Source organism: Solanum verrucosum, unplaced genomic scaffold (assembly GCF_900185275.1).
Source record: "Solanum verrucosum unplaced genomic scaffold, falcon-dt-bn FXZP01000277.1, whole genome shotgun sequence".
NCBI lineage: Eukaryota > Viridiplantae > Streptophyta > Magnoliopsida > Solanales > Solanaceae > Solanum > Solanum verrucosum.
The window spans coordinates 2,969,923-2,988,501 of record NW_026019945.1 but is presented as its reverse complement, the minus strand read 5'-3'; the positions used below and the strand labels follow the sequence as shown (position 1 = coordinate 2,988,501).

The 18,579-nt window shown below is 33.5% G+C and overlaps 2 protein-coding genes across 4 annotated transcripts; one reads left to right on the top strand and one right to left on the bottom strand.

Annotated features, from left to right (window-relative positions):
• Positions 1-1,999: 1,999 nt before the first annotated feature.
• On the top strand, positions 2,000-5,183 carry LOC125807016 (beta-glucuronosyltransferase GlcAT14B-like). The gene is made up of 4 exons (XM_049486770.1): positions 2,000-3,195; positions 3,307-3,382; positions 3,476-3,591; positions 4,569-5,183. The coding sequence occupies exons 1-4, from the start codon at positions 2,631-2,633 to the stop codon at positions 5,069-5,071; spliced, it is 1,260 nt and encodes a 419-aa protein (XP_049342727.1). The 5' UTR covers positions 2,000-2,630; the 3' UTR covers positions 5,072-5,183.
• A 547-nt stretch (positions 5,184-5,730) lies between these two features.
• Positions 5,731-18,524, bottom strand: LOC125839378 (protein SPA1-RELATED 4-like). Of its 3 annotated transcripts, XM_049518370.1 has the most exons (8): positions 18,300-18,517; positions 17,125-18,130; positions 16,859-17,016; positions 15,054-16,005; positions 14,832-14,978; positions 14,390-14,701; positions 14,091-14,150; positions 5,731-6,301 (listed from the first exon to the last, which is right to left on the bottom strand). In XM_049518370.1, the coding sequence occupies exons 2-8, from the start codon at positions 17,938-17,940 to the stop codon at positions 6,113-6,115; spliced, it is 2,634 nt and encodes an 877-aa protein (XP_049374327.1). In that variant the 5' UTR covers positions 17,941-18,130; positions 18,300-18,517; the 3' UTR covers positions 5,731-6,112. The 3 variants fall into 3 exon arrangements, with proteins under 3 accessions (XP_049374327.1, XP_049374320.1, XP_049374335.1); XM_049518363.1 differs by having other exon boundaries at positions 17,125-18,517; XM_049518378.1 differs by lacking the exons at positions 5,731-6,301; positions 14,091-14,150 and having other exon boundaries at positions 14,549-14,701; positions 14,786-14,978; positions 17,125-18,524.
• Between the last annotated feature and the right edge of the window lie 55 nt (positions 18,525-18,579).

Genomic DNA, 18,579 nt, shown 5'->3' with positions numbered 1-18,579 from the left:
GATATAACAAAAGACAAAAACTATCATAAATAATAAACTAGACTAGACAAATACTACCATTGATACTATGCTCCAAAATTCAAAAAGTAATTTTGTTAATTTTTTTTAAAAACCTCATCCATCTCTTTACATTCTAACAATAATTATTAAAAATACTTACTTAATATGAACCAACAAAACCATAATTGATGACTTTTAAGTCAAACTCAAGAAAGACTTAAAATGGAGTTTACACACTTAAATACTTTACTTGATATATTATAACAAGGGCAAAGACTCAAATATGTGTCGAATTTTTAGAAAAGGTTCATTTATGCTAAAATGGTTTTAATAACACTGACATGGATATACCTTTTCTTTAACAGTAATGACATAGATGAGCTAAACTATTAACATATGACATAAATGAACCTTTTCTAAAAGTTTGATGACATATTTGTGCCTTTTCCCTTATAACAATAATATATTTAGTATAATTTTATAAATGAAGTTGGTAAAAGGTAGAATATATAATATACGCATATCTTAATTCTAACTTAAAAAAAATTAAACAGAAATTGTATTTGATAAACTTTCGACTTAGCTAAAACATTTTTAAAAAATAAATAAATTGAAAATAGTAACAACAAAAAACAATAATACTTAATAAATTCAATATAATCTACGCACAAAGTCTACAAAATATGATGCATATATAATTGAGCAATTTTCACATATACCAAACATAAAAATCATATTTGTAGCTATAACTATAGTTTACATAATTACGCTCCATAACAAATTTTATGTTTGCTATGGAGCTTTTGATTTGTATAATTCACTAAATACATCAAATTTTATACAAATTGTTCGATTTTATATAAATTCATTTATACATTGTAATTTGTATAATAAGATCTATATTTGTATAATTATAAGTGTATATGATGAATATATATTTGTATTTGTATATACACTTTTCTCTCACTTTATACAAACACAAATGCATTTTATACATTTGTATACCGAATGGGTAATTGTATACCGAAAATGACTAATTGTATACAAATCAGATGACAAAAAAATGAAATGTTTGCTGCGAATTACAAATAAAATAATCTATGGCTATAACATTTAATTTGAATTAATAATTTACTATTTCATACAATTTTTCCTAATTGAGTTTAATCCTATTTTATGAAAATATATAAATAGACGTTTCCAATAAATCTTTGACCCACGAAGAAAACAGTAACAACAATCAATAATGAAATACTTATTTCTTTATAGTCAAACTCAAGAAAGACTAAAAATGGAATTTACACACACATAAATCATAATTCCAAAAAACATTATATAAAAAAAAAAAGATAAGCAAAAAAATAAAAGCCCAAAAATCTGAAAATCGAAACGTGAGAGACTCTTTGTTCTCACGTTCTTGCCTTTAATAACTTCTACTGTTTTTTATAATTCTTCCATTAATGTCTACTAATTAACTAACCAAATTATCTTTATCTTTAGCTGATTTCATCTTCAAAAAAAAAAAAAAAACTGATTTTTGTTTGTTGTATTTAATTCTTTTGCTTCTCAAAAGAACCAGTTTGTTCAAGAATCTAAAACAATCCATATAACTATTTGCCGAACAAAAATTGAAGGTTCTTCTTCTTTCTTATAGTTTACTCTGTTATTTATTTTTTCTGGGTTTATTTGAATCATACCCATTAATGAAGTAATGCTATTATTTTAGCTGTTGATTCAAAATTCTGTTTTTCTTTTATGAGTTAGTCGGGTTTATCGGAAATAGTCTCTCTAATGGTTGCTGGAATTCTAGATCAAATTATGGGTTAATCTTTTTTTTTTCTGGGTTGATTTGAAATTGTAAGCTAATGTTTATGCTCACTGTTTTTTTTGCTATTTTAGCTGCTGATTCTAATTTGTACAAAAAAAAATTATTTTTTACCATTTCTGTGTAATGGGTACTGAATTTCTGGGTTTTCTTGATTATTTGAATTTTTTCTGTGATTGTTTGTTTTTCTGGGTTTTTTTGCCTTTTATGTGTTTGCTGACTTTTTGGGTGTATATGCATTTGTGGAATGGTAAAAATTTGAGATTCTAAATTTTGATTTGATTTGGGGATTGATACTTTTTTGCTAATTATTTGGACTCTTGTATCAAAATTCTCTCTGTTTTCAATGAACCTGGTGTAACATTCTGACTGTTTCTGCTAAAAAAAATATAATTTCTTACTTGTCTTATTGGTTCTCCAATAAAATATGTAAAACTCATTAAGATATAATATGGTTGAAAGTTAGCTTGCTTATGTATATATGTTTATATATTGGATGTACATTCTTGTTTTTGTCATTCTACCAAATTCTTAGCTAGTTGTTTACGGAGTCTTTGAGTGTATCTTTTATCTTGTTAATTTAATACTACTAGTTGTATTTTTTGGATTGAGCTTCTAGATGGTGACTTTTTATATAAACAACATTTTGGCAGAGTGTAGATTGAAGGATTCCATTTGAATAGGTGTGTGTTCTGGTGAGCAAATCAAGAACAGGCTATTGGGGCGCGATTAAGTTGGGAATGCTCTGAGTAGATGATAATTGTGTTTTTTGTGCTGGTATTGAACTAAATGATAAGGTTCAGCAATGAAGTCAATGAACTTAGAGAAGAGATGGCTATTTCCTTTGGTTTTAAGTGCGATTGTGTGTTTTTTCGTTGTTGTAACCTCCTTCAACATGGGCCTAATTACTTCATTACACACAATCAATTCAATCTTTTTATCTCATGTTAAGCTAAATCAAACCAACCCATATTTTGCTGAATCGATAATTAACCAAGCTCCACCCCCTCCTGCTAGACCTCCTGTCCCCCGTTTTGCTTATTTGGTATCTGGATCAAAGAATGATCTCGAAAAGCTTTGGAGAACGTTGCAAGCGTTGTATCATCCACGGAACTATTATGTTGTTCATCTGGACCTAGAATCATCTGTGCAGGAGAGGTTAGAGCTTGCTTCTAGAGTGGAGAAAGAACCTATTTTTGCACAGGTTGGGAATGTGCACATGATCACCAAAGCAAACATGGTGACCTACCGTGGACCTACCATGGTTGCTAACACTCTTCATGCCTGCGCGATTCTCCTCAAGAAGTATCAGGACTGGGATTGGTTTATTAACCTGAGTGCTTCTGATTATCCACTGGTGACTCAAGATGGTTAGTTCTCTGTTTGTTTAGCTTTTTCTACCAGAAAAGCCAATACTTTCGTTTTGGTCATAAGTCAGTCTTGAGTAGTTATGTCGTGTTTCTTTCTTTAATTTTTGGCAGATTTACTCTATACTTTTTCTGATTTAAAACGAGAGTTCAATTTCATTGAGTACAGTAGCCGGCTGGGTTGGAAAGAGTATGCTATCCTCTCTCTATCTCTCACTTTGTGCTCTTGAAGCTGTATTATACTGAGGTTTAATTTCTGTGTAACTGGATTGATTCTATTCAGGGGTCAAAGAGCAATGCCGCTTATTATAGACCCTGGTCTCTATAAGACAACCAAGTCTGACATATTTTGGGTCTCGCCAAAGAGAGCTCTTCCCACAGCCTTTAAACTCTTTGCAGGTTAGTTTTTGATGATTGAATTCACATACTTGTTTAAGTATTCTTGAAGTTGTTTACTGATGTTGATTCACCACAAAAGCAAATAGAACATGCCACGATACTACTTTGGCCCTGTAAAATTTTGTGCTTGTACCATTACTCCTTTCCCTTAATCTAGATATTGCTTTCTTGGTTACGATAAGGATTTTGTGTGAAACCTGAAGACTCTGAATCTGTCACTTCTACAGAAGCTGAACGATTGGTATTTTTTTCAGTTAGAGACTCGTCAAGTTGAAAAGAACTCCATGCTTAGACACACTTGAAACTTACGTTTCAGTTTCTCTTTTCATTTTTTATCTTCCTATTAATCTTTGGACGCCGTCAACCTGCATGTTGCGTATCAACTATTGCGGTTAGATGAAGCTATGACATTTTGCATCAGCTGGAGCAGTTAGCAAAGTGTTTCAATTACTGTTGTTGCCTGCTAAAATTGCTTAATCCAGAGATTTGGTTTAGATATCTATCGTTGGAAATTCACGGTCTTTATACTTGATGCTGTATTTCTCCACACTGAAATCTTTTTTCTAGAAACACGGTCAAGCATTTGCCAATCTTAAGTATGTATGGAAATAGATAGATTACTTTCTGACCACACAATGAGGTAGATCTACGAAGAAAGTACGTTGAATCAGCATGAACTGCATAGATAATGAAGCTCTTCGTGTAATGCATCCACCATATGATTTATCTTCTTAACAACAACAACACCATACCCAGTTTAATTCATCAAGTAGGGTCTGGGGAGGGTGGTGTGTTCATAGCCTTACCCCTTACCTTGTGAAGTTAGAGAGTTATTTTCCCAAAGACCCTCGGCTCAAGTAAAGCATATCAAAAGCAGTATGAAAAGGAAATAAAGTAGTGAAGAAGTCAAGTAGAAAATAGATAAGGTTTATCTTCTTATTTCCGCAGTTATGAAAAATGCTACAAATTTGATACAGGTTCAGCGTGGATGATCCTCTCTCGTGCTTTTGTGGAGTACTGCATATGGGGTTGGGATAATCTTCCCAGAACCTTACTTATGTACTACACAAATTTTGTCTCCTCTCCTGAAGGCTACTTTCAGACTGTTGCTTGCAATGCCCCAGAATTTGCTACAACTGTTATTAACCACGACTTGCACTTCATTTCTTGGGATCGCCCTCCAAAACAACATCCACACAATCTCAACATAAATGACACATCAAGAATTATTGCAAGTGGTGCTGCATTTGCTCGCAAGTTCAGGCGAGATGATCCTCTTCTAGACAAGATTGATAAAGAGTTCCTCCGTCGAAAAAATGGCAGCTTCACACCGGGGGGTTGGTGTACCAGCAGACCTTCTTGTTTAAAGGTTGGAAATCCAGCAAAGCTTAAACCAGGTCCAGGGGCTAAAAGGCTTCGGCGTCTTATTGGTAAACTAGTTTTGTCAACTAATACTACCAGGCAACAGCAGTGTAAGTAGTTATACTTTCCCATGAAAAAAGGGAGGGGATTAGAGAGTTCCATTCATAGATCCAGAGAATAATATTAACATCAGATTATTTTGTAATATAAAGATTTACACATCCTTGTCACCCTATTGGTGTTCCTGTTTTTGTGTAAGTTTATCCTTTCTACCCTAATAATCTGTGGCTTTGTTATTTAAGTTCTCTCTGCACATTTCAATTCTTGGTAGACAAATTCATGATTCACTATTTTGAGTATTGAAGTTTCATCCAACAATGTTCAGGTCCAAAATTGTAACCCAATATGGGTTCACACACGAAATTTCATGTGGAATTCCGAGTTTAGACTCTGATACCATATAAAAAAAATTGGGCACTCGACTCAGAATTGTAAGACACAGCAGGAGGATAACCTAAGAACTTTTGAAACAAAAGTACATTTGTAAAATATTAGTTCATCATTTGTTTAATTCTTTCATGTCAATCAACTGTCTTAAATAACCTCCCTATTCCACAAAGATAGAGATACGGTCAGCATACATCCACTCTTCTCAGACCCCACTTGTGGGATTACATGGGGTACGCTGTTAACAAAAAAAAATAAAAACTTCAGCTATTATCTATTAAAGTTTATTGACTATTGAGATTAAGAGTGAACCAATATGACACACATGGATTTCTAAATGCTGCTTGTATTTTTCTGCCAAATTGCTTCCACAGACCAAAACATAGAATTTTCTGGAGATCACATTCACACAGTTCCTTCAAGAAAATTCATTTGAACTCTGGAAATTACAGAATATACAGAGAAATTCATATTTGCATCCTTTCCCTTTTATATACAGCATTTCACACTTAGACCAATATATGTTCTCTTATTTCCAGTTGAGTCTACTTCTACTATATGATTACTACTAGCAAAAATCTTGGTTTCTTGATGATGTCAATCTCTATGTATCCGATCTAGCTGACCTCTTCACAGCAAGCCATTCATTCATCAATGTAGAACCCTTACCTTTCAAAGGCAACTCCCAAACCTTTGGAGAACATGGACCACATTAAGCCATCTCCAACAGCTTGATATTTCCCATAGAATTCGCAGCAACTAAGGTAGAGGACTGACCACGCCAACAAACAGATGAGATAAACTGTGCTTGGTCATCCACTTCATCACCAGATAGTGGATCTGTGCTATTAAATTTAAATGATAATGCAGGCATAGGAAAAGCTTTGTGATACACAAAGACCTGCAACACAACCCAGATCACAACATTACATTAATACGAAAAAGTCGTAGCAATAGCTATTTGTAGAACAATACATACAAGTATAAAGATAGTTTTGGAAGGATAGTATGATGTAGTAATACACAAGCTATGCATTGAACCAACCATATATAATCATTTTAATGGAGTACTTCCTTTTTTCTTTTCCAAGGTATATTTCACCCTCTTTAAGTATTCTCATAACCATCTTATACTATAGGCACTGCAATACTCTTCCTTTCTATAGTATTCTTCTGTGCTATTTATTCCCAATTTTATGACTTTAAGAGTTATTTTTATGACTTTTTTTTCAGCATGACTTTTGAATTTCTATATGACATTATGATAGGAAATAACTTATAAATACACTTGTGTGCTTCATGAGAAGGAACTTTCCTATAAACTTTGTCAGGAAGTAGTCTTAATTAATTTTTTTGATTTTGCTTGTTTCGTTAAGATAATGAACCATGACGATGCTGATGATATGAACGAATTGTCATCAGCTTCATTATCAAGGTGTGGGAATAATGAAGAACAAGAGATTTTCTTTAAAATTAGTCACATATCATTATTGTATCTCTTGATTGTTTAATTTCGATATTGCTTTTCTTTTGCTTCTTGTATCATTTGATATTTGTCTTGTAGTCATTAACTATTTCCATTTTTCAAGGTTGAAGAGATGTTAAATGAAAGAAAATCTACATATGCACACATATATTATGTTCTGTTTGTAGATTCTATTATATATTTATTCTTTTACATTTGGTCAATTTTGTTTGCTTTTTAGATTTAATTTTTTGTTGTTGTTTGTTTATCTTTTTCACCCCAAGTCCCCAATATATATTGCATGGAATACTACTATACCCGTCATAATGATTATTTTTAGAGTCGAAAAGCCAGAAAACTCTAATGTTATTTTTTCTTTATGATGGTTACGTACTTTGTGGTGACTAGGTGAACAAAAGATGCACACTATATATTTTTACATCGTATCATTTTATTATGATATTATTCTATAATTTCGAAAGTAAATTCTCTTGCAATCTATGAATTACCTTTAATGTACCATATTTTATGTTATTCTTTAGAAATACAATAATAAATTAAATTTATGAATAAATGTGATTGCATGTTTGGAGCTACAAGCCTCAAAAGGAAAAAAGTATATTCAAGGTTTTAATATGTATCTATCTAGCTATACTATTAGATAAATAAAATGTCTTAAACTAAAGTAATGAAAAACTAAATAAATCTTATCAAATTGAATGCCCACGTATAGTTTAAAAACATTATATTTTTACTCTTCAATCAAATTCCTTCTTTTGGGATGTATGCTCTAAATTGTGAGGGTATTTTTCACTAAAGGTAGTGAGATAATAAAAAATTGTATGACACCCCCAAAAAGAAAATTAAGAAGACAATTGAACAACTTCAACAATGGACTTTTGGAACACAAAATCTCTTCCTTATTGAAACATAGTCTTTAATAATACTCATGTAATTTTTAAAAATTAAATATTTATTGATATGGGGTACCTTCAAAGTTGGATTACAATTTCCCCCCCGTAGTATATCACAATTATATTAATAATTTAACTTCTAACAATAATGTTTAATTACATTTCAAAAAATAATTAATTTGTAATGACTTAATAAAGCCTATTCAAATTCTTGATTTTACTTCTATCTTCTCTTACATTAGAACAATTGTATATATATTTTTTCAGTTTTCAATAATTATTAAAAAAAGTAATGTTGGTTCGTTTTCCCCTATTCATGAATACATAGATTAAAGTCACCTTCTTAATGAGACATTTTTACCCATATCTAAACACTACCTTTTATAATATCTACCAAATAATACATTTACCTTTCAATAAATCTATCTATATATATATATATATATATAAAGGAGAAACATAGAGAAGGTGATGTGACACCTCTCTATGGCCTCCATTTAAATTTATCTTTTTTCTCCTTTTTATTGATTTTTTTTCTTCATTTTCTCAATAAATAATTGTTTATTAATTTAAAAATTCAATCATATTTACTATTATAATTATGTCTAATAAGTTACAAAAAACCTCCATCTATTTAACTTCTCTACTTAAATAAAATGCCTCTTCAACTTCTTTCTAACTATTGTTATTGTTTACCCAATCTATAAATAACAATCATCTTTAGAGATGTTCAATGTCCATTTCCACTTTTTCATTCTTTCTTTTTCTTTCATCTCTTTCATCTTTCATGTACTTAATAATGTCATGATATGACCTTTACTTTGATAAAGATCCTATATATATTCTTCAAAGATTCATCATAGAGATGTTCACATTAATTTGGTACAACTTCATCAAAATGAAGAAGGAAGCTTAATTATCTTGGAAGATTCATCAAATGTGTTGTTTTGATATCAATTAATATTATTCTATTCTGGAGGTGCTTGGAGGCTAAAGGTGTCCCGATGATTTATATTAGGGCGATAAAGGACATGTATGGTGGAGCCAAGACTCGGTTAGAACGGTTGGAGGAGACTCGGAGCATTTCCCAGTTGAGATGGGGCTGCATCAGGGATCAGTCCTTAGCCTTTTTCTATTTGCTTTGGTGATGGATGAGTTGACGCGGTCTATTCAGGAGAAGGTCCCATGGTGTATGTTATTTGCGGATGACATAGTACTGATCGATGAGACGCGGGACAGAGTTAATGCTAGGCTAGAGGTGTGGAGACAAACGGTAGAGTCCAAAGGGTTCAGGTTGAGTAGGACCAAAACGGAATATTTGGGGTGCAAATTCAGTGATGCGTTGGATGAGGCAGATGGGGAAGTGAGACTTGACACACAGACCATTCCTAAGAAAGATAGTTTTAAGTATCTTGGGGCTGTAATCCAAAGAAGTGGTGACATTGACGATGATGTCACACATCGCATAGGGGCTGCTTGGATGAAATGAAGGCTTGCTTCTGGAGTCTTGTGTGATAAGAAAGTTCCACCTAAACTTAAAGGTAAGTTCTACAGAGTGGTAGTTAGACCGGCCTTGTTGTATGGAGCGGAATGTTGGCCAGTCAAGAACTCACATGTTCAAAAAATGCATGTTGCGGAGATGAGGATGTTGAGATGGATGTGTGGGCACACTAGGAGCGATAAAATTAGGAATGAGGTTATCCGGGAGAAGGTGGGAGTGGCCCCTGTGGTGGACAAGCTGAGGGAAGCGAGACTGAGATGGTTTAGGCATGTGAAGAGGCGGTGTGCAGACGCCCCAGTGAGGAGGTGCGAGGGGCTGGTGGTAGAGGGTACGCGGAGGGGTAGAGGTAGGCCTAGGAAGTATTGGGGAGAGGTGATTAGACAAGACTTGGCTCAGCTTCACATCACAGAGGACATGACTCTAGATAGGAAGGAGTGGAGGTCGCGTATTAAGGTTGAAGGTTAGTAGGGTTAGCGTGTTGTCTGTCCTTACGAGGGTTTGGGTTGGTAGTGTTTGTAGTAGTCCTAGCTTGGCACTTGTAGTTCTTATCTGTGATCCTATAGCCATATGTTGTTTACTGCACTTCGCCTCTCACAGTATTTTCTTGATGTTATTGTCTCTGTTGTTGATTATGCACTAGTTTTCTTATTGGATGTTATGTTTTATATAATGTTTCCTCTTCTCTTACTTGGTTTGGATGTACTTGAGCCGAGGGTCCACCGGAAACAGCCTCTCTACCTTCACGAGGTAGTGGTAAGGTCTGCGTACACTTTACCCTCCCCAGACCCCACTTGGTGGGATTTCACTGGGTATGTTATTGTTGTTGTTGTTTTTTATTTTATTTTGATTAGATGTCTACTAACATTGTTATTATGCGAATGAATGAAGATGATAAGTATCACGTTTTTTTTTTATTTTTGTGTGTATCTATTTGTCAATTTCTAATTAATATTCTAATTTTTTTTGTCATTGTTGAAAGGTATAATATTACCTATGGTACATTTCTCATAGCTATTAGATATTATTGCCCCTAAAAATATACAAGTAAACCATCTTTTTAGTATTTTTAAAGCTTTTAATTTATAAATAAATTATTTAATGAAAAGAATGAAGAAAAAATTCTCATTTATTTGTACATATATAATAAAAAGTTATTTTATAGTTATGCTATAATAAATGTGCATTTGTGATTAATATATATTTAACTTATAATTATTTAAAGCAAAAATTATCTATCTTATTTTTCACATTAAAGAAGGAGTTATCTTTTGAATAGTTATTATCATATATTACTTTTTTAGTGATAACTACAATGATAATTAAATTAATGTTCTAAAAAAACTCTTCCACTCCTTTATATGTGTGTATCTGTTTGTCAATTTCTAATTAATATTTTATATTTTTTGACATTATTGAAAGGTATAATATTACATATGGTATCCCCCAAGGCCTAGTTCAAGTGGCAAAAGGTGGAGAATTTGTGGCTTAGGTCACAGGTTCAAGCCTTACACCACGCAAAGCGAATCCCGGTATTTAAGTGGAGAAGGGTAGAGGGGCGGGCCCATTATCCACCGAGTTTAGAAGGTTGTGATTGGTCCAAAGGGCGGGTCAAAGACGGATTTCTCGGTTATCAAAAAAGAAATATTACATATGGTACATTTTTCATAGCAATTAGATAGTATTGCCCCTAAAAATATATGGCATGGTCTATCATATTAGAAATCAATCACAAAATAAATAAATAAATAAATAAATCATCTTTTTAGTATTTTTAAAACTTTTAATTAATAAATAAATTAAACATAGAGAAGGTGATGTGACACCTCTCTATGGCCTCCATTCCAATTTATCTTTTTTCTCCTTTTTTTGATTTTTTTTCTTCATTTTCTCAATAAATAATTGTTTATTAATTTAAAAATTCAATCATATTTACTATTATAATTATGTCTAATAAGTTACAAAAAAACCTCCATCTATTTAACTTCTCTAATTTAATAATATGCCTCTTCAACTTCTTTCTAACTATTGTTATTGTTTACCCAATCTATAAATAATAATCATCTTTAGAGATGTTCAATGTCCATTTCCATTTTTTCATTCTTTCTTTTTCTTTCATCTCTTTCATCTTTCATGTACTTAATAATGTCATGATATGATCTTCACTTTGATAAAGATCCTATATATATTCTTCAAAGATTCATCATAGAGATGTTCACATTAATTTGGTACAACTTCATCAAAATGAAGAAGGAAGCTTAATTATCTTGGAAGATTCATCAAAAGAGATGGTCATATTACTATAAAAGTTTGAATGATTTCCAAATATTTTGAAGATTCATTAATGTATTGTTTTGATTTCAATTAATATTATTCTATTCTTTTTTATTTTATTTTGATTAGATGTCTACTATCATTGTTATTATGCGAATGAATGAAGATGAAAAATATCACATTTTTGTTTTTGTTTTTATTTTTGTGTGTATCTATTTGTCAATTTCTAATTAATATTCTAAATTTTTTTGTCATTGTTGAAAGGTATAATATTACCTATGGTACATTTCTCATAGCTATTAGATATTATTGCCCCTAAAAATATATAAGTAAACCATCTTTTTAGTATTTTTAAAGATTTTAATTAATAAATAAATTATTTAATGAAAAGAATGAAGAAAAATTCTCATTTATTTGTACATATATAATAAAAAGTTATTTTATAGTTATGCTATAATAAATGTGCATTTGTGATTAATATATATTTAACTTATAATTATTTAAAGCAAAAATTATCTATCTTATTTTTCACATTAAAGGAGTTATCTTTTGAATAGTTACTATCATATATTATTTTTTTTAGTGATAACTACAATGATAATTAAATTAATGTTATAAAACTCTTCCACTCCTTTATATGTGTGTATCTGTTTGTCAATTTCTAATTAATATTTAATATTTTTTGGCATTATTGAAACGTATAATATTACATATGGTATCCCCCAAGGCCTAGCTCAAGTGGCAAAAGGTGGAGGATTTGTGGCTTAGGTCGCAGGTTCAAGCCCCACACCACGCAAAGAGAAGCCCAATATTTAAGTGGAGAAGAGTAGAGGGGGGGGGGGGGGGCATTATCCACCGAGTTTAGAAGGCTGTGATTGGTCCAAAGGGCGGGTCAAAGACGGATTTCTCGGTTATAAAAAAAAAAATTACATATGGTACATTTTTCATAGCAATTAGGTAGTATTGCCCCTAAAAATATATGACATGATCTATCATATTAGAAATCAATCACAAAATAAATAAATAAACCATCTTTTTAGTATTTTAAAAACTTTTAATTAATAAATAAATTATTTAATGAAAAAAATGAAGATAGAATTCTCATTTATGTGTACATATATAATAAAAAGTTATTTTATAGTTATGCTATAATAAATGTGCATCTGTGATTAATATGTATTTAACTTGTAATTATTTAAAGTAAAAATTATCTATCTTAATTTTTCACATTAAAGGAGTTGTTTTTTGAATAGTTATTATCATATATTATTTTTTTTAGTGATGACTACAATAAGAATTAGATTAATGTAATAAAACTCTTCCACTCCTCTACACGTGTTAGGGACAAACATTGATCCAACTCTTGGTATACCTTTTTACAACTTGACACTTCATGTACTCTAAAAAATTTAATATTTAGTCGCTCTATGATAATTTGTATATAATCGAGTAGATAAGTACACATCAAATTACTAATGACATCATGACTTCTTATAAATATACATTTTATTATATTATGTGTTTCAATTCTTTTATTTTCCATTGCAAAGTATAATCTCCGATGTAATGTTATATAATCAACTTAATTTTTTTCTTAAGATACTTTTTATGTTTTTTTTTCTTTTTATCGGCAATGTTAAGCGGAAATTAATTTTCTGAATAGACAACATCAAGACCGTGACTTGATTTGTATTGTTTTTTATTGAAAAATTGTCAATTAAGAACATCAATTATTTAAAAAATATATTAATGAGGAAAGGAGAAACAAGAAGAAAATCAAAATCACACCTTAAGGGATCTAGTTTACCCATGTGATAACTGAGATTAAGTTTTGTGAACAACACAAGAGGAGAGGATTACATTTCTATGGAGAAAAATGTAGTGCGCACACACCATGTTTTATTCTGAAAAAAAGGAAAAACTCCCCCTAAAAGTAACAGAATTATTCATGGGAGAGATGCTATCCCTGAGGCTAATAATCATCATAACTTTGAGGGAGGTGATAAATATGGAGGTCACAGGGTAGATTAATGGGGAACAAATCTATATGATGTTACTAAAGACCAGGAGGATGGAGAAGTTTCTACAGACACATGAGAGAGATTTAAAGTAGGATCGATACTGGAATCAGCAGGAATGGCGCAACAATGTGGATCGCCCTGGCCTGTGATGAACAGGGTGGAGCAAGATTACGGTACATCTTTCATACTCAAATCAAATAAGAGGTTGTGAGGCATACATTTGTTTATTTACAAACAGCATCAACCAAAATGCTTAGACACAACTAGCTAGAATTTAAATATATATATATATTTTTGACAAATAGCTTGAACATACAACATTGTGATTGCAGCCCCCTATGTTTCCAGCCTATATGCATATGCTTTAATTTAACCAGTACCCGGAACTAGTTTCTCCTCAATGTATACGGGACAAACATTTTTCATCACAATGTAACCATTGCTAAAGGCTCATCTACGATGAAATTAGTAAGCAAGTAATAATAGTGATATATCTGATATATAGTAAATGATGATACCTCATTTGTCTCTGAGCCAGTAGCAATGTAACCTTCAGATACAGATAAGCCAACAAAGTTCTGAAATGCAAGAATACTTTTATTAGATTAATGTTCTATCTCATTCACAGTAAAAGCACATTTAACCACAACTGAAGTTGTTCAATCTCATTTCTGAGAAATTATTTCAGGGATGATCTCCTATGTTAAAAAGCTTTACAAATTGTATGTATGACAACCCATCTTTTCAACTGCAGTAAAGAGTACAGAGAAAACATGAAAATCTGTCTTCTTCAGGTGACACGGATAAAGAAAAATACCTTTACATTCATGTGTCCAGTAAATGACTGAAGAGGTGTATCAAGAATCCGGGATGTGGAAATTGACAAATCCCATATCTTTAACGTGTTGTCTGTAGATGCAGACACAAGTGTTGTGGAATCTATGAACTTGACATAGCTCACAGTCTTGTTGTGCCCGATTAATGTGCATAGAGGCATTTTTGAGTTACGTAGATCATAGTAATATATCTTGTGATCTGCTGAACCAAATGCAAGGGAGCGACCAGAATCAAAGGGGAACTGAACGCAGCAGACATTGGCTTTTGTTTTGATGGTTCCAACACTTACTCCCTGCAGTACCAACCCAGTTAAGAAAAACAACTTATTACACACAGGTTTTATCTACACATCAACATAACTAGATGACTGTACTACGTTTAGTTTCAAAGCTGACATTCACCAAGTGCAGAAATAGAATTGCCTGATTGATATTCCAGAGTTTGACAGAACCATCATCACTCCCGCTAGCCAACATGGTTGGATCTGCTACAGAAAAGTCAACAGACCAGACACGCCTTTCATGTTCTCTCATTTCCATGAAAACCTGACTTCTTGTGACGTCCCATACCTGGAAAGGAATTCAACAAACTTCATCCCAATTAATTTAAACAGAAAAGCAACCATGATCATGAATATAGCTCACCTGCACCACACCTTCAAAGTTACTTGAAGCGATCTGGCTTTTAATATAGCCATTCCAACATATGCTGCTTAGCTTAGATCTACTAGCCATTTCAACAACTGGATAGTGGATATCGCGGTCCTCATCAACAATTGAATTATATTCAAAAACTTTGATCTTCTTATTTACACCAGCAGTTGCAAAAAATTCACCATCACGATCAAAGCCTAGAGCACATACAAGATTGGAAGAATTTAGAAGATCCCCTTGCTTCAAGTCGGCCTTCACTTCCAGCTTGCTATAAGATAGATACTTGCACAGTCCCTCCAGGAATGAATTGATCGATCCATTCTGTCTATCCTCATTGCACCCCTCTTTGGATGACAAATTACTCAATGAACTTCTTTCGGGTGCCAGAACTGAAGTTCTACAATCCGTGCTTGCCTGAGAATGTCTATTCAGTGGTTTGCCAGTCGGTTTGATAACCCTACGTCTTGTCATGAAATAAGCTGCCTCTAATTTCCTAAAGTTCTTCATCAACCGGGAATTTTTTGCTAGAATGCTCCCTTTGTTTTCGACATGTTTCTCAGACTCATCTGGATTGCCATTGTATTCCTCAGTTGTGTGTATCGAAAGGCCTGGCCTAAATCTCTTTCTAGATCCAAAGCACCCAGCTTCATCATCTTCAGCAATATTTATCTTCCCCGAACCTGAATCCTGTACTGGCTCCTGATTTGAATCCCCTTTGTCTCTGAAGGTTTTCTGCATCTTTGAGACCTCTTCTATGTCAGATGATAAAAAAGATACAATCTCACGCAAGTTGTGCAAAGCCTCCTGCTTTCGCTGTTGAATTAGCAAAAGGAATTCCAGCAATAACTCTTGCTCCTCTATTTCTTCTCTAAGCTGTATTGCTGCTTCACGTTCTTCAAACTCATTTCTTGGAGCATTAAGGAAGTCGCTTTCTAGCAAGTCACTGTCATCGATGTGAAAAGTAGAATCAGAATAACAAGTACAGAGGAGACAGGGACATTGCTGTTAAAGATAAACTGAATTAAGATTTTAGCGACAGTAGATTCTTCAAGTAAATCATTTTTGATGCCTGAAATGAATCTGATAAACAGGTAAAGACTACCATTTAATGCAGCAACAACAGCCTGCCAGTGAAATCCCACAAGTGGAGTTATGGTAAGGTAGAGTGTACGTGGTCCTTAACCCTACCTCGTGGAGGCATAGAGGTTGTTTCCAAAAGGACCCTCAATTCAAGTGCAGCAAATCAAAATAGTTACACAACAAAAACAACATACCCAGTGAAATCCTACAAAGTGGGGTCTGGGAGAGTAGAGGGTAAGCAGTCCTTATTACCTCTTCCAGGTAGAGAGGTTGTTTACGAAAAACCCTCCGCTCAAGCAAATCAAAGCAGTTATAAAGCGAAAAAAGGGTATTGGGGAGAAACATAACAACTAATAGCAAAGCAGTGTGGCACATATATGCAACGAACCGTAACTCAAATCAAAATAGTTATGAAAAGGAAAAACGATGGTGAAGAAAACACAGCAGCTAACAAGGAAAGCAGTACAAAGCATTTAGAAAATGAACAGTAACAACATCAAAATAGTGCGGTAACCGAAACAGTGTAGTGTACATTCTATGTCAACAACAGCTTGGAAAACCAAGCATTACATAATGAGCTACAGATTAAAGTAGGTATAAGAAGACTGTGACAACAAATCAATAAGGCATCAAACAAATCAAAGAACCATTTTCCATGAGGGAGAATTACGCGAGGAAAAAAATTTATCTGGTTGATGCATAAAAAGAATGCTCACCCTATTTTTGGCCTATTGCTCGGCTCTGGGTGCAGTAACCATAAGCAAAATGAAGCTTCTTTAGGCCATGTCAACAGCAACTGAGGAGGGAGGACACGGTGTCTCAGACTATGCATTGTTGTGCTTTTCTCTTCTGATGAGCTAAAGGTGCAGAATAGCTGCTCAAAATTAGAATAAATCATTAAAACACCAAGTTTCAGCTTTGCAGTCATGAGAAATATAACTCAGCAGACCCTTTAGCAACATGCTAGTTAACGAGTACTAACCTCAAAGAGAAGGACTCCAAGTCGGTAAACGTCTGAAGCACAAGAGCTTGGGGCACCAGCAATTTCTTCTGGACTCGTGTACCAATTGGTTTCCATGAGCAACATCTGTTTCATTGGGAAGGTGTGCTGCTTTTCTTCTTCTTGTCTGTTCATACTAGCTTCTAAAGTCTGAACCATATCGCCTGAGCTTGACTGCAAGCAACAGTTTTCAGATAATCCGGTAGAAGCTTTTACAGAAATCTTCTCAAGCTGAGAACTTTGACTCCCCGACTCATGAGGCAAAACTGAGGATGAATCCTTTAACTCGACAGTTTGGCTGTTTAAACCATCACCTGATGAATCTGAACCTGAATCCGAGCAGGATACGGATTCAATGAAGGCAATACGTTTGAAAGAGGACATGACAAAACATGATGGTCGTGCATTATGAACAACTATTCCCTGTGAATGTGCCAGGTTTACAATCTCCACAATTTGGGTGAATATGTGCAAACATTCAAGAGCATCAACAGCCCTCTCTGGGTTGTCCAGCCACTGCCTCAAACTAACACCACTATAGTCTGTTCCGCGACCACCTCGGTCTACAGTGAGCCTATCCTCTGCAACCCCACCTTGGGCTTTAAGACAATTTATGGGAGGGAACTCAATTCTCTCCCTCCCCTTTCTACCTGGAACAAACCCAGAATCATGCAACACATCATTGGAGGACCTAATGCTGCTTGTTTGAAATCTAGGATTCCTGTCCATAAGAGCTGAAGAATTTAAACCCCTATAACTATCTGATCCCTCCCAGCCAGATTCAGATGAACCCTCCATTGTTATCTACGTATAACTTGTATGTATCCCAAGGGCCACAACATTTACCAGTTGGGAAATTCTTAGAATCCTAGCACATCCTTTCACTTTTACCATAGCGATATCAAATCAAGAACACATTTTCACTAAAAGGCAGGCCAAACCCATCATCTCACAAGTCTCTCAACTTCATTTTATTCAAGTTATCAACCTATTTATCAAGAAAAACAGTACAAACAAGCAAAAAAAGCAATCTAAGGTCTTCCTTATGAGAGACTAACTCACTCTAAAAAGAATCAGCAGACAGAATCCAATGCCTCATCAAAATGCACAAGGGCATGCTATGCTACACGTTTTCATTAGAGAGAGAAAGAGATTACCAAGGAGAGAAGCTGAGCTTTTATTTCATCCAGAGCATACAAAAGAACAAGAACCACACACCCCAAATACTTCAACTTTAAAGCACAAAACCAAAAAGTATGCTTTATTCCGAGGAAACACCACAGCCTCACAATATAGCCAAAATAAAAGTATTTTTCCTCAACAATACAAAATGAACCCAAAAAAACAAGCTTTTTTTATACTTCTTTTTTTCTTGCACAAAAGAATACATACAGTTGTTGTTCTAGACCTGATGCTTAAAATGAGTAAAAATCAATT